The following is a 21,822-nucleotide window of genomic DNA, read 5'->3' as shown; positions in this document are numbered from 1 at the left end:
ACTTTCCTCCTCCACCGCATGGTCATTTGGATCCACTGTTTCTGGTGCTCATTTTGCTCCATATCTAGTCATTCCATAAAGTCATAGATAGGTGGAGGAGACTAGACAAATGAAACAAGAGGAAAGATTAGTAAGACCGTGCATGAAATCATATGAAAAGTGTCACATGAGTGATTTATATCGCTATATTGGTGGGTACTTATATGGTCCATATCGAGGCTTATCATATTGGTAATTGGCAGGGGTGGTAGGGTCGGTCTGTGATGGTTGTGTTGGTGGAGGTGTCCCTGCTGTCTACAACGGGCCCCCCTCGTCGGTCAGCTCCGTCAACCAGTCATTCGTCAAGGAGAGCGACGAGCCGGACGCTGTGTCGAAGGATGTTGGAACTATTGCATGGTACAACTCTATCAAATGCCATCCATCCCAGTATAGTTGAATTGAAAGATACAATCCCGAGTGATACCATTGATAGTGACGAACCTGGAACTGAAGTACCTGAGCGGAAACCCGGAGTCAGCATGTAATGCAGCGGCGGTGGCCGAGACGACGAGGTGGGTTCCGTGTGGAAGCGTGTCGGCGTAGCCCAAGCGCGTGACGGCGACCTCATCTATGTGGTAGGCCCGACGACGTCCGATACCTTTTGACACGATGCACATCGAAACCCATCGAGGCAACGTCGTTCCAATCAACGTAGACCGGCCATCAGCTCGCCCAGGTCAACCCGCGATGGGACCAACTCCCAGCGGTCCACGAAGTCTACTAACTTTGTGCCGACGTCCATGCACTTATCCGCCTACTATGCCCAAGCGACCACATTTAATAATGAGAATAAAAATTGGTACAATGAATGGTACGCCCACCGCCGGCTCCGTAGCGAATGTGTCACACGTGTATTCTACGTAACCATCAAATATCACTGCCAATTTACTCTTTTTGTTTGCACTGTACCTTTCTAAATGCATTGCTGTAAAAAACAATTACTGCATTTCTATTCTAAATATCATATGGCTATTAAATATTTGTACAACATATCCATAACAATCCAACTTCAAAGTAGCCTATATTGTCTAACTATTGAAATTCCACAACAATTCAAATGTACAATTCCTTCATTGACAAAAATTATATACATCTAATAATATCCATTTTTCAGAATGCTATTAAATAACCTATTTTAATTCTACATACTAATTTTTTTTTTTAAAATCAACTATTCCACATTTCCTAACTAACTATACTATATTTTCTAGCTATAGCTAATTCCAAACAATATCTACTCTACTCTACTCTAAATTTCATATCCTTATTTTTGTAAATTATGTACTATACTAGATATTTCTTTAATAATCTCTAACTATTTTCCTACTTTTTTTTAAGTATTCCTAATTTTCTAACTATTCCTAATTTCAAATTATTTTTCTACTATTTTTCTTAAATCAACTACGATTTTTCTAACTACTATTTGTTTTTCTAATTTTCTAACTACTCCTAATTCTTCTAAATAGGACTACTTCCTAACTACTCTAAATTTCTAACTAATTCTAACTAATTAAAAAAACACTTACCGACGCCGTTGCACGCCGGCCGAAGCCGCCTGCCCGCTCGATGCCACCGCTCTCGCCAGATGCCGCCGCCTGCTGCAGGCCGTCGCCCGCCTTCGCCCACCGCACACAGCTGTCAGCCTCTGCCTGCCACCCAATGCCTCGCACCGCACGCCGCCACGCGCCATCGCCGCTCACCGCCACCCGCTCTCTATATACGGTCACGTATGGAAGAGGAATCGATAGCCGTGGAATATATAAATGTATGTCGAAACTCGGAATGTCGACAGGCGTGTCGGCATTCCGCGTGCCGATAGGCTATGAGAAGTCACCTATCAGTATTCCGAATGCCGATATGACGCTACCCTGCACGAACTGCCTACGTGACACCATCCTTTAGGTGGGCCTATAACCTGCCAGCTTTCGAAATGCCGACGAGCCCCCAGACCCACTGCCACGTAGGTTGTCGACATACGGAATACCGATAGGTCCCTTGTCGGTACTCTATGTGTCGACAGTTACCTATTCCTACAATTTTTTAATTTGACTATTATTTTTGTAATTTTCTAGTAAAATAATATTATTAAAAAAATTCATTTTCAAGGGCCAGCGGCGGCATAAACCAATTTTAATAGTTATCGTGCGATCGAGTAGCATGGGTTACTAGCGAACCCCAACGATCATCTCTATCACCTAAAATGTTGTCGTCATGAGTAGCATGCCGCGTACCGCCATGACGGGTAGCCATCGCCACATCTCTTGGGGATAATTAAATTTTTGCCATCTTTAATAATGATCAGCCTTCAAATTTCATCGACTTCGCCGTCCTAACATTATTGCCACAGGAAAGAGAGTGGTTCTTACTCACGTGCCATTTTGGCCTCTTTTCGCATCTACTGGTCGTTCCGACGTGGCAAGCCATGCAAAATGTCTTTCCTGCTCCTAGTTGTGAGCGATGTCAGGCCCAACACCAAGGCCAGCATCGCCTAGTACGACAGCAGCAAAGTCATCATCCAGCTCGATGCGACTGGTCCATCTACATCGGTAGGCGCCACCTCCCACACTGGCTGACCGACGCCCTCATATGTGCCACCCTGGGCATCCTTAGCCTCATTGGGCCAGCAGCTGCCGCCCAGCCCTACGATGTCAACCTCAACGCCAACGCCAGCTATAAAACCATCCAGCACACCACACAGATATGCACCTTCGCTCAGCCGGGCACACTCGCCTGAGTCGTGCAGCTTGGTGCTATCATCGACTCCTGAGCGCACTTCGGTCATCGCCGTGAAGTCCAGATCGGAGCTGCCTAGGTGCCGATGTCGGTCTGTGCATCACAGTCGATGCATGGAAAAAAATTATATGAGGCCCTCTGCAGAAAGGCCTCCGTGAGACCCTGATCTACACCGTTCGTTCTGGATCCAACGGTCTGATTGAATATATATGAGAGAAGTACAGGATACGTGTCACGCAGAGATGAGAGTCTTTCTGTGAGACCGGGTCTCACGAAATTTCCTTCCTCGATGCATGGGTTAGGTTGGATATGTGCGCCCATAGCCAGGCCGCGGCTTCTCTAGCCAGGGATAGGGAATACATTTCGCATGGCTTGACATATCGGAATGGCTAGGTGGTAGTGAAAAGAAGCCAAAATGGAACGCGGGTAAGAACCTTTCTCTTTCCTATGGCAAAAATGTTAGTATGGTGAAGTCGATGGCATTTGAAGAGTGATCATTCCTAAGGATAGCAAAGACTTAATTATCCCCATCTCTTGTGTCATGCTTTTTCATGACCCTTTTCGCTTGTGTATGATGTTTTGATTTGATTGCAAGACAGCAATAGCCCATGGGGCCAAAAAAATCATATATGTTTGAAGTTGGTAAGGTTTCACATAATTAGTTGTGAGATGGAATCTTCAAGTCGATTTTTTTTTAAGTAGAACTGGCAGGAGAGCTGCCGATTATATTAATAAGAAAGAAATGTCGGTGACCATGGTATGAGCTTTTAGAACAAAAGATAAGGTACCTAAGGAACCGGATACTTGAACAAAACCTCAAGCCTATTCTCCCTAATTAGGCGTCCAAGGTGGCATGCTCCTGTGAAGGCTCAAAACGACACCTCATCCTTTGTGCGCAATGAATTTTGCACTTTACTCCATATGATCAAAGGTCCACATGTTCCTTTCTTTCCAAATTTCCCACCACACCAACATGATGAATGATTTGCACCCTTGTCGAGGCATGTTGGGGCTATGGGCTAGGTATGTCCACCACTCTTCAAGTTGAAATTTGAGACATAGATCTTTCTAATATCCCATAATCACACGTACAATACATGCGCTTGAACAAATGTTTATAAAAAACAATCAGTTGGTAGGTCCCCATCCCTAATGTTTAGACATACGACAATGATTAAACATGATTTAACATAAGAAATATCACAATGTTCATGTCATAATTTAAAGTGTCATGATTCATAATTAAGGTGTGGATGCTACAAGATACTAGAACTACTAATATCAATAACGTGGCCACTAGACTAAACTTTGTCACCCATGAAACCCTTAAGGGATCAAACAATCTCAATTATCAGAATTAAAGTAAGTCACGACATGCCACATAAACAAGCATCATACATAAGCAATATGCCAACAACCACATTTTAAACTTCCAAAACCATCATAAAGGAGTATCATCGTATAAGCATGAAGCAATGTACTAACAACATAGCCGTAATTCCCAACTTCTTTTTTGAACCTTCGAACATAAATGGCACAACAAGTATAATACCTCAAATTATTGAATATAATCATGTGTGCTGCATTTTAAGGATGTAGGCAGTAAAAATAACAAGTTAAAGTTGTATCAGCGCAACAACTACATTCACTTGCCTTTGTCAACGACGAGAACGGCAAGCCTCAAGTGCGATCCAGAGTACCATCACCTAATTCACAACCAAATCTTAGCACAAGCACTCAAAGTAACAAGCACATATAGAATATAAGGCACTCCTATGCCCAAAACTCTCGTACAAGCAAGAAGCGTTAAAAACAACACACCTCACATTCATTCGATAAGAGCAGCAGTGCTTCTCTTTTTTTAATCTATTTTAGACTGCAGATATAATGGCAAATAAATACATTATAAAAATCTACAGAAGAAGACCTACAACTTTTGTAGAGAAAATATATTTTAGTCTGCCATTAAGGTGACCTAAACGGCAACTATAAATAGGCTTCGAAAACTGTCTGAAAATTCAGGTAGCAAGATTCACATTTTTATATCTACTAAACCATACATACAAAATTCTCAAAATTCAAGAGGACATATAACTTTTCATCCTAAACATATTATTTATAGATTTTATCTTTAGAAAATGTCATTATCAAGCCCTAACCAATCTCTAAACATTCATCAGCGTAATCTGTTAACAAATGACAGCAACAAATTCAGAGAACCATAATCAAAATTATACTTATACAAAATTTGCACACTTTACCAATTTGGAAAGCTTGTGAAAAGTACTATAACTTTGGTACTCATAGGAAAAACCAATTTGGCATCTAAAGTGTTCCAAAACTAAATAGATCTATCATTGTCTAGAACCTTATCGGAATCTAACAGCTAAAACCAAAAACTCATATATCCTAAACTACTTGGCCAAAAAATATGAAATAGGACTTAGTGGAAAGTTTTTCAAGTCCTCTACAACTTTCTTAACTGAACTAAAAATTAATTCAGCCTGTAACACAGCGAAAATCTAAGCCCTAGCCAATAAATAGAACAGGCAGAAACGATCAATTTAATGGTTCCTAACAAAACACTGCCATTGATTGACCACAACATGAACAATTAAACCCTAGAATGTAGCAAAACATAGGGAAAATAAGGATTCAATACCTAGGGCATGGAAAAAGGGAATTGAAACGGGTCCTCCTCCCTCTACCTTCTAGGTTTTCTCTCTTTCCACTTCTTCTCTTCCTCCTCCTCTTTTTCTTCTCTTCTTTCCTCCTTTTCTCTCCCTGTTTGGCTACTATCGCGGCTATTGTAGCGATGCTTCTATAGCATGCCAGCAGGAGGGGCCAGGCACAGAGGCCCCCTTAGGGTTTGGGAGGTGGGCTATGGTTAGGGGAAATTAGGGGTGGCTGGGCCTTGGATTGGTCGGCCCAGTTGGCCTCCGCAACATATGTTTTTTCATTATTATTGTTGTTGTTGTTGTTGTTGTTGTTGTTGTTATTCATTCCATTCATTTATTCATTTTCCTTATTTCTTTCCTCTCTGCAATGATGACTTGATAGAAAACAATTGAAACCAAAATGGTATATATTTTCCAGATGTTACAATTTGTCACTTAGAAGATTGGGCAGGCCTAGGGGCCCCGAAGGGCAAACATCTAAAGGTTCTGGGGTGGCTAGGTTCTAAAGAACCGCTTCACATAAAAAAGTTGAACCAAGTGAAATTTAAGGCCACGAAGGGTAGCGCCATGACGACGCTTAGTACATAACTAACCGCGGCAAAGGGTCTCCGCACCCAAATGTCTCATTTCGAACAGGGTAAACAAGAAAGGCAAATCATGCAGAAAACTGCCATCACTTTATATGAGCCAAATAATGTTGCATAGTACAAATTACATGGAAGTCAGAGGTTTGTCCAAAGATCCCGAGAGATCGCTCGCAAATATCTCCTTGTATGTATGGCTTTGCACCAATTGAAACGTGAAGCCATGCCTATCATCAAAACAGGCTTCGTGATTTTCTTTCTCATTGGGCCAGTCTCCGGAGCATAGGGACTTAGAAGATGAGATCTCGACAAAAGCACCAAGTGCGGTCACCCTAGGCTCTTCAATAGGCTCATCCTTAGGGATCATGAGCTCCGCCTCTGAAAAAGGTTGCGCACCCCTACGCTTCCTTCGGGCTTCTAGCACATAATCGTCAAAATTCTCACAGAAGTCTTAAGCCTCAATGCTATGGGCATCCTTAATAGCCCTCCGCTCGTGATAATAATCTTTGAAGTCCTCGTCAAGATGCCAAAGCAGAAACCTTCGCCAAGTCGCACGAAGCATGTAAAGATCTGTGTACTCCATGGTTAAAGGCAATACATTCAACAAAGACCTCTTCAGGCTAGGGCCCAAAGACAAGGTTTTCTCCCACCCGAAGGAGGGTTGAGGGCCATGTCTGTCCATGTGTTTGAAACACTCAAATAGTGAGGGAGTAATATAAGCAGTAAGAAATATTGCCAACAAAGCTTATTTCATTAATAAAAGCATGCTTTACAAAAACTCGATGAGGGTTAAGGTGTTTAAAAACTCGAAGCACAAGTTTCAGCCTACGACCTATCCTACGACCTAATTAAAGGATTGGTGGAGCCAAGGCCAAAAATTCACACCCGGGCTCTGCCAATGTCGCCTCCTCCACTATGCCCTCCCTCCATCACACTCAGTCTACGTGATCCCTCGGGGACACCCGCTCTTGATGGTGAAGTACTGGCCCAAATGCTCTGGGCACTAGCGAAGGCCTCAGCTCGGTTACGAGAGAACCAATACTTCTAGAAGAAAACCTTGGTGGCTGTCTTGACCCCACGGTCCGCGGCCTTCACATCAACTTCGATTGGGAACTCATAGTTTGATGCACCACGGGTCTCAAAATGAGAGCACCCAGCAGTCTTCAAAGCGGCGAACGTGGCCTTGATGGAGGCTCCGACATAGAAAACACTGAAGGAGCACATGCCGGACTTAAGGACATGAATAGCATGCTGGACCTAGGCGAGGGCTCCTTGGAGGTCGACTTCAGCCGAAGGGGGAGAACCACTTTGGCCCAGCCCTTGAAGGAGCTCGGGCACTGCAGTGGAAATCGTGTTAGTCTCCCCCACCAGAGCAGCTAGCTCCTCCCCTCGGGCCGCTTTCTCTTCCTTGAGGGTAGTGTCTATGGCAAGCCATTGCACCCCCTCCTCCACAAGAGTGCTCTCTGAGGCAAGCTGTAGTTTGGACAGGGCCTCCTCCAGCCAAGATCTGACATCGGCGACAACCTTTAGGTCTCCACGCGCCAGAAGCATGTCCTATTAAAAGTTAAATATGTTATTCAATGTTGATAAATAATGTTAACCAAAACAAACTCAAAGTATTACCCTCATTTATGCAACAACAAGCTGGTCCATCAAGACAGAGCAGGTGTATTCGAAGACATCACTTCAGCTTTTTGTCTCCGAAAGCGACTCCCCAAGTGCGACATAAGACTTCAATGTGACTGGCCTTCCGAAGAGATCAGAGCAGTCAAACCCTTCGAAGGATGAAGCATTACCGCTTGGCTAGGGGATCTTGAGCATCCCCATCAACCCCTTGCCTTTCCCAGGCCGGACCGAATGAGTCTCTCGTGAAGATGTACTCTATGTTACAAAGCAATGCATAAGATTCTACATGCAAAAATGAAATGACAATGAAAGAAGATTACCCAAGGTCTTCCCTCTGGTCGATGAGTGCAATTCGGGGGTGCCCTCAAGAGCATCTTTAGGGCTATAGTAGGGGGGGCGAGGTTTCAACTACAGCGACCCGCATCGTAAGAGTCCACAACAAACATGTGGGGGTGTCCTGCATTTCGTGGTCATCCTTGCCCATACGAGCAACAATGGTGAGCGACACCACGGTGATCGGGGGCTTCACTGCAACCTCCAGGCCAAAGCAGGGGGCCATCGGTTCACCATCATTGGCAGGTTGAACTGGCGCAACCAAATTTTTTTCCCTAGCCATCAGCAGCCATGACATCCCACTGCTTCTTGGGGGCAGAACTTGCGTAACCCCGGAGTTGTGATGAGGCAGCCTTGAACCAGCAGCAGAGGTAGAGGCATCATCAGTGGTGACCTCTATTGTCTTCCTCCATCGTGTGGTTTTCGGAGGCACCTAGCATGGCTTGTAGCGAAGACCGCATGCATCCAAGTGATAGTTAAGTCATGGGTCCTTTATATTCTCAGTTAACTCATCATGCTCCGACTGTGTGTATGGCACGAGTAGGTACTCTACGGTCGCCTTGACCTCTTTGATGCTCTCTGAAAATAAGGAGAGTTAATAAAAACCAAACAAGACATCAGAGGAGGTATCGGAGGAGATTTCCATACTCACCAGGCACCCCTTCATGGTGAATCTTGAAAACTTAAAGCTCATCCGATGACTCTGGGTGGCTCATCAAACTTCCACCCAGAGGCAAGCGGCCAAACACCAGTCGTGCAGTATTCCTCGACGAAGTCATGGGCAATGAGACATTTCAAAATCATCACGATGGCCTTGACCTTTGCCTCGATGGTGGAAATCATCTGCATCGTTGGCCTCCTTTGGAAGGTGATTTTTGTGGCATTAGAAGACATATTGCAGCCTTTGGGAATGTGGTGGTAGAACCAGAATTCAGTCCAGTCTCTACTCCACCAGTTTTGGTATGCCTTCGCAGCACCTCCCTCACCCCATTGCGAACAAAGGACATGCTATCATACAAGGCAACACACTCCTCTCTATTGACCTCTAGCTGGTTCGGCTGACAGTGGGAGTAGTAGAGATCGGCGAAAGTTGCGAGCTAGGGACCTAACCTTGAGACCGCCATGCCCATGTGAAGGTGGACATGCGGATGATGGCATCATTTGCTGAATCTCTAGCTCGTACCGCTCCAATATGCTGGCCAACATACCTGACCACGGGTAGTGGAGGCCGGCCGCAAAGAATTCGACGAAGACTACAACTTCGCCTTTGCGAGGATGCAGTCTCAACTCCTCTAAAGAAGGCACCCAAGCATCACTGGCTTTGCGAAGCCAACCCTTCTCCACCATCATCTCAAGAGAGAGAACATCCACTATCATCTCAAGAGCATCCTTCAGAGCAGTTTGCCCACAATGGAGTGAGAACATCCACCACGAATACCATCCGTAGTTTGCCCTGTGGATCCTAAAGAGCAATGAGGTCCATGAGTCAGGAGAAGTATTCTTTTACTCAATGGTCACCGAGAGCCTCTTCAGCATACGCATCCTGGTGTTTGAATGGAGGAGAATGAGATTGGCGACCTTTGGGATGAGTGACCTCATAGGGTTCAACTAGCGCGATGATTTCTCAACCATGGTCGTAAACCCATTGACAGAGGAGGCCATTGCGTTGCCAAAACTTCCAAAGCGGGTTCATGGCAGCCTTTCACGTGGTTCCTTCATACGTCTGCAGACGGAAGTAGACACCTTCGTAGTCATATACGCGTACTGCGACAAGTATGGAGAGCGCATCATGGACGCATCATGGTGGCGTAGCAACATCTAAGGCAGCTGTATCTCTGAACCACCCAAAGACTTTTGGGTGAATGTATGGCCCGAAGGAGGATAAGATGCGCGCATCAACAACCCATGGGTTTCGCCTCCATGGGCAACACTAGGACCTGCAGGCTCAAGAACACCGATGGGTCTAGCCTCCACAAGCACTGTCGAGCTTCATAGATTGCTACATCCTCAACGGCTCAGCATGCGTGGATAGGCACCAAGCTTCGGAGCTGCACAACAAGATTATCTTGACGAGCTGAGATGACACATGGTATGTGTTCCCGAAAGACAAGGACTTCACGGATTTTCGCAAGAACTACATCCACTTGCTCGGCTGGCAAGACCACAATGATAGAGCATAATACTACATGTGGCGGTGGCACATCGCAATGCGGACTTAGAGTATGGTCAAGCGTGTTCTTATAATTTCGCAGTGGGCACCGGGCACTTGGTTCGTGTCGAGCTTCAAGTGGCACGCCTCAGGTGATAGCTAGTGACTTTGGCTAGCAAATGGGGGGCTGAGAGAAGGGATACAGCCCTACTGTCTAAAGATTCTCGGCTTCAGCCCCCGAAGTCGAACCAAAACCACGAAGGAGCCACTGTTGGGGGAGTGGTACCACGTTGGCCCCCTTTGTTGACTTTAGCCACATCAGCCAATCCCAAAAGAAAGGTAGCAATACTAATATTGTGATAGAGATATTTTCACTATGTTCTGCAGGGATAAGATCAAATGACATACGGTGGAGGAGAGGAGGCCTAAGGATGCAAGCGACGATCCTGATGGGAGCATATGAAGAGAGGAACACCGAAGGGCAGAAGTGATAGCGAAACCCGGAAGGCGAAGGCTGAAGCCTAGACGAAAAGCGAATACTAATGTTTGGAGGACGAAGTGATATACAACAAAAAGACCTTCAATAAGAGAACAAAAGTCGACTCCAAAAGGAGCCTATGAGTTAACGAGAGTCTGGAGGGCAGATGACCATAAGGAAGTTGTTAGAAGTCCCGAAGGGAGACTCGACACGGGTCTCTTGGAACATGTGTCGAGCTCAGCTAGATTAAGGATTTATTTTTTAAAATTTTTTAATATCCGGTAATATTTCGGGATTATTCTTAGTGTCAAATAGAATATTTATATAAATAAGAGGCACAATGCAACAATAATTAGGATGATTAATGTATGGTTATAAATATCTCTACCTAACTAATATAATAGCAATACATAGTCATTATACTCATTGCTACTAGTCCAATATTCACTGTGTTACTATCGAGCTACCAACACGAAAGATAGAAACGCGACGGCAGATTGATTCGAAGAGGCGGTGCCCCGAGCAACGATCACACCGGAGCCATGAACTACCCACCCTGCTAACGCACGCCACCGCGAGGCCCCGCATCACATCCGTGTTTTCTTTCCCCTCCCGGGAGGCGGCCCACCGTTGCCCGAGCCCGGCCCGTATAAATCGAAGGGGTACACCGCTGCCGCTTCTTTGAGGTTTCAGCTGGCAGCGCTCGACCAATCGAAGCGCGCGGCTGCATGCAGGCAATGGAGATCGGCAGAAGCAGAGGCATAGGCATAGTTCTTGTTCGCCACCTTGCTGTCCTCTCCTCGGCCTCGCTCGCGGTAGTGAGACCGGGCGGGCGGCCCTGCTTCCACGCGTGCTTCGACCAGTGCGTGCCGCACGACGAGTTCTGGTTCTGTGTTCTCCTGCTACGGCAGGTGCGCCCTTGGCGCCGGCGTCCCAGGCCTCGGCCGCGCGCACTCGTGCGTGCGCTCCATGTGCGGCCAGCTGCGCCCCGGCAGCAAATGATGGCCGCGTGCCGGGACACCTGCTGCAAGAGCTACGCGGTGGCTGCGTGCAGGGGCGGCAGCACGGTCGTGTGACGGGAGACTTTAGCTGCCTGTGGCGACGGTGAGGCTATACGATCACTGAATGAATGTTGTGTCATATCTCAGCTTTTAGGCAGGCAGGCGTGACATATGACAAAAGGACCATTGTAGGTTGTGACACAATGGGCTTGGCTGGTAACAAGAGATGAAAGCGAAAGTTTACTTATAGTAATAATCATACATATATAAAATGTATCTACGATATATAAAAAAAGTATTAGACACCAGCTATTTACGAAAGAATAGATAGTTCGGCGTAACTTTCCTTATAGGAAGCAGGATTCGAACAATAATTTATATGGTTTTTTATGTAATCGAATTCATGCACGGATTCAACGGAGACGTGTCATACCAGGTGGCTAGTACTGAGGTATGCAACATATATTTTGATGACTAATTTTTAGGTCCAATATGTGTTCGTATAGATTGATTTCTTCAATTCTTAAAATTGCAGCTCCTTGAGCTATCAGAAATCAACTTTTGGCCATTGAAATTAACGTACTTCAAGAAAACTTATTGGGTTCATCAATGATCAAGTCATCAGTCCAACAGGTGAGTTCTATGAATTTGGCTCCTCTCTCTTATTGCCTTCATCCAACAAGAAAAGGCAGAGTTCAGAACTTTCGATTAGCAATAAACCTTAAACTCTTTTCTATTATTGTAATAAAATCTCGCATATATGTGGTGTATATATACTGTGACGAAACTTGATGTTTTAGAAATACAATTTATATGTACTTATATATATATATATGTTATGATAAAACTTAACGTCTTGTAAATTAAAAAAATATATATATATATATATAGGAAAACTAGTATGTACTCCTGGGTGTATGTACTCCCACCTCTTATATACCATTTTTACACGTGTGTTATACTTCTTTATCACTTTAAATATACTTCATTAGTAATTATAAGATACCACAATACAAATTCCATGAAAATTTTTATGAAATTCCATGATTTTTATCATAATTTGCGTATATACTTCTTTTATGTATAAAAAAGAGTATATAGCAAAAATGAAAGGCTAACATTGAATTTTTTTTCATACAACTTATATTGGAGTATCTTAGAATTAGTATTAGAGTATACTAAAAATGATAAAAGAGTATAAAGTGTTTGTTTAGGTGGTATATTGTATGTGGGAGTACATACTCCTAGGAGTATAGAATAGGTGTCCTATATATATATATATATATATATATATATATATATATATATATATATATATATATGTCCATAAATATACCGTATACTATTGTCGGTAATGGTCAATATTTGAAAATACTACGATATTAGCGGCAACCGTCATATTTTAAAAAGAACAGAAAATATCTATTAGTACCGGTTGGTAAAAATAAACCGACACTGATAGTATACCGATTGGATCCACAAACTGGTATTAATAGTGATTTTTAGTGCTATTTCTATAATCAACACTGATAGGCAGTGACTATTAGTACCGAGTAGTTAGTATCGGTCTAAAACTCACTGATGATTTTTAACTGACACTAATAAAGGTTTATATATAGTAGTTGCTGTAGCAATCCTTCCTGAAACTCAAGGGCATGCAATCGATGCATCCATACGCATTCCTTCACTCGGCACTCCTTTCTTCACATGTTATCCATGCATGCATGTGCCCATTTATATTGATCACTGTACTGAAATTCTTGTGTTAGCTTTATCGCATTACAAAAGCAAGTTGGAATCAATCTTGACGATGTGGGCCCAGCAGTGACCTGCGCTGGCAAACTTAGGTGAACTTCCTGAGTGACGGTCCAGATGAACAATACCCTGATCAACGGTCCCTGTTTAAACGAGTTAAAAAAAAAACAAACGGACGTCCCTGATTAAACGGGATGGGCTTCATTCAGGCCGACGTGGGATTCCATAGGCCAGAGCCAGATTGGTCCTTTTCTAATATCTGTACGTAGGCTCTCATTTGCTTGCTAATCCTTGCAGGCTCGTTAGCAAGAAATTTTTTGTTATAAACTTATAATGGGAAAAAGTTAGGTGTAGTACCTAATTTTCTAGGGTTTTGTTCCTCCATCGGTGACTCACTCCCGACGTGAGTTTCCTTCTCCCGTCGCGGTTTAAGCTTGACTCCCTTATCTTGCAAACCTGCTCGGGCTGATAAAGGGGTCGGCTAGTCCTTCTTCCTAGCCTTGGTACGGTTCTTGCAGCGATCTGGGTTAGGGTTTTTGTTTCGGTCAGTTGGTTTCCTATTGCGGCGCGATGGAGGTGGCTTCGGGGTGCTCGGCAAAAGGCAAGGCCCCGACGATCTCTGTCAATCTAGACGAGCTTCTCCATGGTTTAGATCTCCATGATGGCGAGTTAGACAACGTGATTCTCGACGACGAGGAGGTGGTGCATCTGAAGACATTTGCGAAGTGGATGGCATTGGGGCGGGTGATCACATCTAAACCCTACATTGCTCCCGCCCTCTTCGATACACTAAAGTTTGCTTGGAGTCTTGCACGTGAACCATCTTTCCACTCGGTGGGCGAGAACTTGTTCATCGTGCAAGCTTTCTGTGTAGCAGATTAGAAGAAGATGATGCTTCAAGGACCCTGGCTCTTTTGAGGTTGGGGTGTGATGTTTGAGGAATATGATGGACTTGCAAATCCGCAGTCCGTAACCCTAGATCGGATTGCTGTGTGGACTCAGATTCACGATATACTGTAGGTTTATCGCACGGATGAGATCGTTGCTAAATTGGCAAAGCAGATTGGGGGAGGTGATGCACATCGAGATGAAACCCAACAGGAACGATGGGGGAGACTATGTACGTGTGTGAGTCAGGCTTGATGTTGTAAGTCCTCTCGTTCGTTTCATGGGTCTCTCTCTGACGAAGGAACGTCCTTGGTTCATGGTGAAATATGAGAAAGTGTTTTACTTTTGTGAGGTTTGTGGTCTAATGGGACATTCTCTAGAGGAATGTGGTGATGGTGAGCATGGGCAGGAGAAAATTGAGTTTGGCTCATGGATGCTTGCGGAAAAACCAAGTCGTGGTACCTCAGCGCCCCAGGGGCGTGGAAACCCTACACCAACTCGAAGAGGCAGAGGAAGGAGGGGTCGTGGGTGCGGCCGAGACTGTGATTCGAGGAAAAGAGACTCGGAAGACGTATAATTTGATGAGGACGGGGAAGAGTTGATTGATACTGCTACTAGTCCGGCTAAGACCACTGAGCATGTCTTGAATTTTCCGTTGGAAGTTAGGAAGAAGCTAGACATGTAGTATGGTGATTTGGAGGAAGACAACACGGTATTGTCTGGCACAGAGGTGAGTGCAAGGCCGTCGTGGAGCCCCCACCCCTGCCCCCGTATATATCCCTCCACGTGAATTGAAACGCATGAGGCAAGGGGCCTCACCAGCAAAGAAAGCAACAACAAGCTCATGATCGGCGGGCTCCAAGGTGGAGCCTGTCAAGTCTCAATGAAAATACTGAGCCGACGACCATGATCACGACCACGATGACCACCACGAGGATGGCGGTCACAATGACTACCACGAGGACCACCACCACGATGACTACGACAGGTGCAAGGAGGTGTGTACGGAGGATTGCATCGACTACGTGCCCGATGTTTGTTACCACCACTGCGTCTCCCACTCCTGCCTCTGCATAGGGCTAGATAAAAAGCTCAAGGCTCACGAGCTAGCTCGGGCTCATGAAGGCTTGGATCGGCTCAGCTTGGCTCGTTATCCAAATGAGCCGAGCCCAAGCCACCTTGCTGGTTCGTTTCTGAATTGAGCCGAGCCGAGCTAGCTCGCGAGCCAAACAAGCGTACACCCTCGCGAGCCAAACAAGTGATGTACGATCACATCGGACATCGGTCTCATCTCCCTCCCCTGTCCCTACTCCCCAGTCCCCATTCCCCAACCCCATGCCACACTGCCATCGCCTGTATCATGCAAGCCGTTGTCGCCTGTGCGGTTGTGTTGTATCACCGTCAGCACTGATGCCACCACCATGCTCAAGCGGCTCACCAAAAAGAAGAACAAGGCAGCGGCGGCGAGCTCCCGAGGTGGAAAGAAGAAGCCACAGCAGTCGGCCACCGGGCTCTTGCTCTCCAAGATCCTCCACAGCAAGGCAACTAGCAGGAAGCCCGCTGTGCTGTAGTTCTCCGAATCCTTCAAGCTGATGACAAGCACCTCGACGTCGTCAAGCTCACCAATGACAAGGAGGACGAGATGGCTTATGCCGACTGCGACTGTGACTGCACCAACGAGAAGCAGCAGCTGAGCCCCATTTCGATCTTGGTGCACCCGTTCAAGAGCTCCCCTATCCACGGCAAGTTGTCCCCTTCCAAGAACGCCATGGACATCTTCCAGGAGCTCCTGGACGTGGCCTACTCGTCGGCGCTGCTCACCCACCTTCTCGCCAAGTCTGAAGACCTTCTCAAGGACATCGCCACTCCCGCCATAAGAAGACATCGCCAGGCTTGATTTGAACAAAATCCAACGGAATCCGGTTGGGGAAACATCATGTGCACTCCTTCCTTGCTTCCTTCTGCTCGAGCTTGATGGATCCGATGGCAGCGTGTCAGAATCGGGTGGCGGCGTGTCGGATTTGGTGGTGGCTCTTTGCATTGTGCGATGCTCCTCTTTGTGTGTGGTGCGCACCAGAGGAGAAAGGGAGGGGAGGGAGAGAGAGCAGAGGGGAGGGGAGGGGATAACCAGATAAGGTCCATGACAAGCTCGTGAGCCCTCGCAAGCTGGCTCGAGCCAGCAACCGAGCCGAACTGAGCTAGCATTTTAGCTCAGTTTGCAAACTAAGTCGAGCTGAGCAGAACCATCATTCCACCGAGCTTTCATGAGCCGAGCTAGACTTCATGTGTTCACTATTTGTGCAACTATGACATAAGATAGAATTTCTAAGACAATATCAACTTGACAATGAGCTTCTATCAACCCGAGTTGTTCAATCATCGAGTCACTATCTCATCCTGCAAGCTCCTGTAGTATTGCTGTTGCGGGCCAGACATGCCACTAATGTCTATTGACATAATTCTCTCTTCTCCAACATTCTCTTGAACTCAAACTCTTTACTTTTTAACTCTAGATTTCCTTTTTCAAGTATAACCCTCTCTTGTTCCAATGCATAAGCTTGTTTGTATCTCTCATCTTTCTTGAGCTCCTTCTCCGTATCAGCCTCTTTCTTCTTAGCCCACTAATTATCTAACGCCTCCATGTACACAAGATCTCCACCTTGACGTAATTTTTCTTCCTCCTTCTTGCCTATTGGTCTCTTCGATATAGAACACTCTGGAGTTGCAGCCTCACTCTCATTAGGGCTAATAGGAGTAGACATAGCCGGACTTGAAGTGTCAGAAGTCTTCTATTTTTTGTGAGATAACTTTTGTATCCGTCTACCAATCCACTTTGGTTGTGTTCTTAAGAGGTTCCAGCAATGCATTAATTGAAATGACTTATTAGTCTTATCTTTTGACTTGAACAAAGTGCATGCCTGCACTAGCTATACAAGTTAAAAAAAAATCAGTATGTTTAGCACCAATTCATGATGTATAGACAACAAAATTATATGGGAAACTTGTCAATAACCTTGTCTTGGTAAGACACTCCACTTTGCTTTCTACCCTCAATCCGGCTTAGACATCCTGCAAACTTGTTGACATTTTCTTGAATAGCAGACCAACGGTGCATGAGGGAATATTGAGAGCGATCTGAGGTGAATTCCTTGTTGGAGTAGAAATAATAATAAATTCTCTTCCAATATGTAGAACGATATTGATCGGTGCCTTGGACTGCATCCAAACTGATATTGAGCCATGTCGACACCAATATTTCGTCTTCCTTTTCACTAAAATTCTTTGATCTTTTTTGGGTTGGTCTCATGGTGGGAGTAACTTCCACAAATGGTGTTACTTGCTCCTCGGGTGGACTACTCAGTCCATCATAAGCCATTTCATTGCTCACCTCATTCATCAATATAGTATAATATCCACTCCCGTCCATAGTCCCTATTAAATTCACAATGTTGTGAGAATCTTTTCTGTATTGCACAATATACATGTGACATAGAACAATACATGTACTTGATCATGCCATCTATGCAACTCAAGCAACAATAATGTAAACACCAATATACTGTTAACACAGTTCAAACAATAAATTTGTAAATATCAACCATATGGTACTGATTTTACTAACATTGAAAAGAGATTAAAGAGGTAGGAGGATGCAGATGCAGCTCAATGGGAAATGACAGCAAGACAAACTCATGTGATAGATTCAAAGAAACCTTTAGAAAGGGCAGATGCTACTTTACATGTATCAGAGATGAAATAATTGTCCATTTATTTAAGATGGCACCTATTTTACTGTCAATATTGTCACATCATTTAGAGTAAAGAAGAGCATATATAATAGGAAAAGAACATCAACATTAATGAACAAACATACATCTACTCAGTAGTTCCTTCTGCTAGTAATTAATTGATATTTTTAGAAGTATCATTCAATTTGAAATTAGAATCAGCACAGGAATTTCGAGCGGTTTTCGTCGAATTTATTAACCCTGGTTATCTGCCCCCAAACTTGACATCTATCTCAAATCCTCACCTGGAACAAGAACAACATACTCAGCTCAATCATTGAAGGGTAGGTACCAAAAAAGCCAACCAAATAGGCCTGCCCATTTTTAAAGCTAATCTACTAGAGAATTTTGATTACCACCAGGTTATACAAGTTCAGGTTAAGCAGCAAACAGAAACAAATTGTGACTTCAACCAGCCTACAAAACAAACAAGCGTGTCTGAATTCGCATCCAGATCCCATTTCAAGAGGTGACAAAGGAGGGTGTATCAACACAATCAAAGTTGATCTGTCATTGATAAGACAAGACTATACAACAGTAACCAAAGAAATGCGATGGTACTGATCATGCCCAAAGATTCAATTACATAAAAAATTGGCTACATACAGAAGTGTGATTTTCAAATACACTATCTGCACAGCAATGTAATTGGCACCTGCTACCGAAGGGAAAGGGGCAGGCCAGGGCCTTACCAGTACGGCAGGGGCTCGAACGGTCAAAGAGGTGGATGAAGGCGGCGGTGGGTTTCTTCTCGTCTCCGGCAGTGTAGATCTACGCGACGGTGGCGTTGTCTCCCACCCCGCGCTCCCAGCGATGAAGCCCCCGATGACGGCTAGCAGACCGTGCTCAGGAGGCCGGACGTTGGACGACCGTGCGCGGGAGGCCAGGTCAGGGTAGGGGTGATGGCGGCAATAGGTAGGCACGGGGCGAACAATGCAAGAACCGAAGGCTCAAGACAACTTGTCGCGTGTTGGATGGCAATCAAACGGCTTGGAACGTCGACCAAAACGTTTTTTAATTTCAAACGCCTGAAATTTAGCATCTCCTAAAAAACCAGCAACCGCGGCATGGCGGCATCTAGACACGCTCCACACGGCATTTGATGTTGCACTCGATCGGACGGCACCGGCGCTCACATTTCCCACCCCTCCAACCGCTGCCGGACGCGGGGTCGCGCCCTGAACCCCCGAACCAGGCAACGACAACGGGCCGCAACCGCACGCTAGCCGTTGCGCAACACAACACGCCTGCCTTCGCGCACGCAGAACTCGCCCGCTCGCTTGCGCGCACGCATGCACCCTTCTTCGCCTCGCGCTCTCCTCACGCGCCCGGCCACAGACAGGGTTCTCGCTCATTCGCGGTTTATAAGAGCGCGTGCGTTTTGATTCAGCGGACAGAAGCAGTTTGAATTCAGTTCGAGTTGAGTGAGCGAGACATCCGCCATGGCTGCCGGACGAGTGACTGTTACTGCCGCGGTGGCGGCGGCCGCGGCGCTCGCGCTGCTCGCGGGCGGCGCGGACGCGGACTGCTTCGAGTACTGCTTCAAGAACTGCGTCGCCAATGACAAGTCTATGGCCGACTACTGCAATTACGCCTGCGACAAGACGTGCGCTCCCGACGCGCTCCAGCGTCCCCTGGCCACCGTCGGCGGCCTCCCCATACATTGCCAGCTCGCCTGCGTTAGGAAGTCCTGCCACCGTCTCCCTACAGGTGCGTGATCCAGCACGACGTACATGAGCTTGAGAATTCAAATTTGTTCTTGCATGCGCTTCAATTCCACCGGCAACGATGGAGATAACCGTATGTGTACTTGCATGGTTGGTCTGAAGATGGCGAGGGCATGTTGGCCTGTTACTCGCGGTGCTACGCCGGCTGCAAGACCAAATCCCTTCCGAGGTCTCTCCGCACCGGCGCCCATCTGACATCGGAACGGGACAATCCGTTCCACAAGAATCAGGACGCCATCCTGCCGGCGTCGGTGCCTGACCACCCTTTCCACAAGAATCAGGACGTCATCCTGCCAGCGTCGGCGCCAGACCACCCTTTCCCCAAGAATCAGGACGCCGTCCTGCCGGCATCGGTGCCAGACCACCCATTCCACGAGACGGCGTCAGAGCCCGATCACCCCTTCCACAAAAAGCAGGATGCTGTCCGGCCGGCGTCAGTGCCTGACCACCCCTTCCAGAAGAAGGTGGACGCCGTATGGTCGGCGTCGGTGCCCGACCACCCCTTCCACAAGAAGCAGGATGCCGCCCTGCAGATATCTGAGACGGACAAGGAGAAGCAGGACTCCGTCCGGCCGGCATCGAAGCCAGACAGAGACGACGCCGTGCAGCCGGCGTCGGAGCCGGACCCTGACAAAGACGACGCCGTCCTCCCCTGATCATCGTCGGAGAGTGATGCCACTCCGCCTCCTCCGTAACGTATGTGTACGAGCGCACGGCGCACGACGCCATATAAGCTAGGGCACCGCATGTAGCACACGTAGCACGCGCCTCCGTACGTTACGTGCAGTAAAGAGAATGTGACGTGCAATGCAGATGTGATGAATAGAGTGGCGATCGAAGTGATGAATTCGTTTGTAAAAGTTTTCGCTTATGCATGGGATTTCAGTGTCAATTGATAACTTGGTGTAGTACCGATAATGATGATTAAAAGTGAGTGAAGCGTCTAATAAAAAATTTAAGAGAAACACGATGCACAAAAAGATCTTCTAAGAAAGCATGACTCTCATAGATAAAATTAAACACTCGGTTCTGTTGAAAACCAATCAATACGTCATCGCACACAAAAGCTTATAATTTGAGAAAGAAACACTTAAATTGTCGAGACCGGTTCAAGAAAACTGACCAATCTCATCTATATATTGAGTTTAGGAATCAATTTCAACACACAGTGACTTTATTGATAATAATCATTACAATATCCATACCTTAATCGACAAATCGTCTTACAAAAGTAATCTTCAAGTGTCGAAGAATCAAATAAACTCTACAGCAGATCCTAAGCGTAGTCTTCATTTTCACCGATAACTCCACATGAAAAAATTGATGTAGAACACCTCACTAGAATACATTAACATGAAGTCTTGCAACTCTTTCCCAACTAAGTGTTTAGTTATTGCAAGTGTGAGTACATGTCGTGCTCGGCAAGTTGTGAAGAAAATAGTATGCATATAAAGGCTTTAAGAAGAATATAAATAAATAGCTCTTTTGCATAAAACAATATTAAGTAAAACAATTTGAAAAATGATAATAATTAACTGAATAACAAATCACCTCGAGATTCTATCCATCTTGACCTAACCAACTGATCACCTCAACTAAGGTTCTAACCAACACCTCAACCATGGCTCCCACCGCTAAAGTTGAACTACTGACCAACCACCCCAACCACGATTCCCACCATCATGACTGACCCATATCTCAACTATAGTTCCTACCACCACATTTGACCACACTAACTAAACCATCAAGTTATAATCATGATAGGTTTTCTATGAGCGTAGCTGAATATTCAATTTTAACTTTACAGAGGTTGTACTTTACCCATATATCGTGATTTCATCACCCGCAAGCAGGTGACTAAGTCTTCATTTTGCCCATGCTGATTAGGCACACTGCACACTACCGAGACGTGTGGCCAGAAGATCACTACAAAGCCTTTATAATACCCCTCTCAGCACATGTCTACACACTAAGGTTTCACTACTGCATGATTCCACCTCAACAACGGAAGCCCCCCTCTTGCGCCTTTCGGATCCTAAGACA

At 45.7% G+C, this 21,822-nt stretch overlaps 1 protein-coding gene and 1 pseudogene across 1 annotated transcript; one reads left to right on the top strand and one right to left on the bottom strand.

Annotated features, from left to right (window-relative positions):
- Positions 1–16,622: 16,622 nt before the first annotated feature.
- Positions 16,623–17,691, bottom strand: LOC133884069 (glutathione S-transferase T3-like; annotated as a pseudogene).
- Positions 17,692–19,477: 1,786 nt separating this feature from the next.
- Positions 19,478–20,531, top strand: LOC133888657 (uncharacterized). The gene is made up of 2 exons (XM_062328985.1): positions 19,478–19,762; positions 19,882–20,531. Exons 1-2 carry the CDS (start codon positions 19,495–19,497, stop codon positions 20,433–20,435), a joined length of 822 nt encoding a protein of 273 aa, XP_062184969.1. The 5' UTR covers positions 19,478–19,494; the 3' UTR covers positions 20,436–20,531.
- The last annotated feature ends 1,291 nt before the right edge of the window (positions 20,532–21,822 follow it).

This window comes from Phragmites australis, chromosome 1, assembly GCF_958298935.1.
Source record: "Phragmites australis chromosome 1, lpPhrAust1.1, whole genome shotgun sequence".
Lineage (NCBI taxonomy): Eukaryota > Viridiplantae > Streptophyta > Magnoliopsida > Poales > Poaceae > Phragmites > Phragmites australis.
This window is presented reverse-complemented; position numbering and strand designations above follow the sequence as displayed.

Bases quoted from the DNA above. Each gene is read 5' to 3' on its own strand.
- LOC133888657 (XM_062328985.1), top strand. From the start codon at position 19,495: ATGGCTGCCGGACGAGTGACTGTTACTGCCGCGGTGGCGGCGGCCGCG. The intron at 19,763-19,881 runs GTGCGTGATCCA...GTTGGTCTGAAG, and splicing joins CTGCCACCGTCTCCCTACAG to ATGGCGAGGGCATGTTGGCC.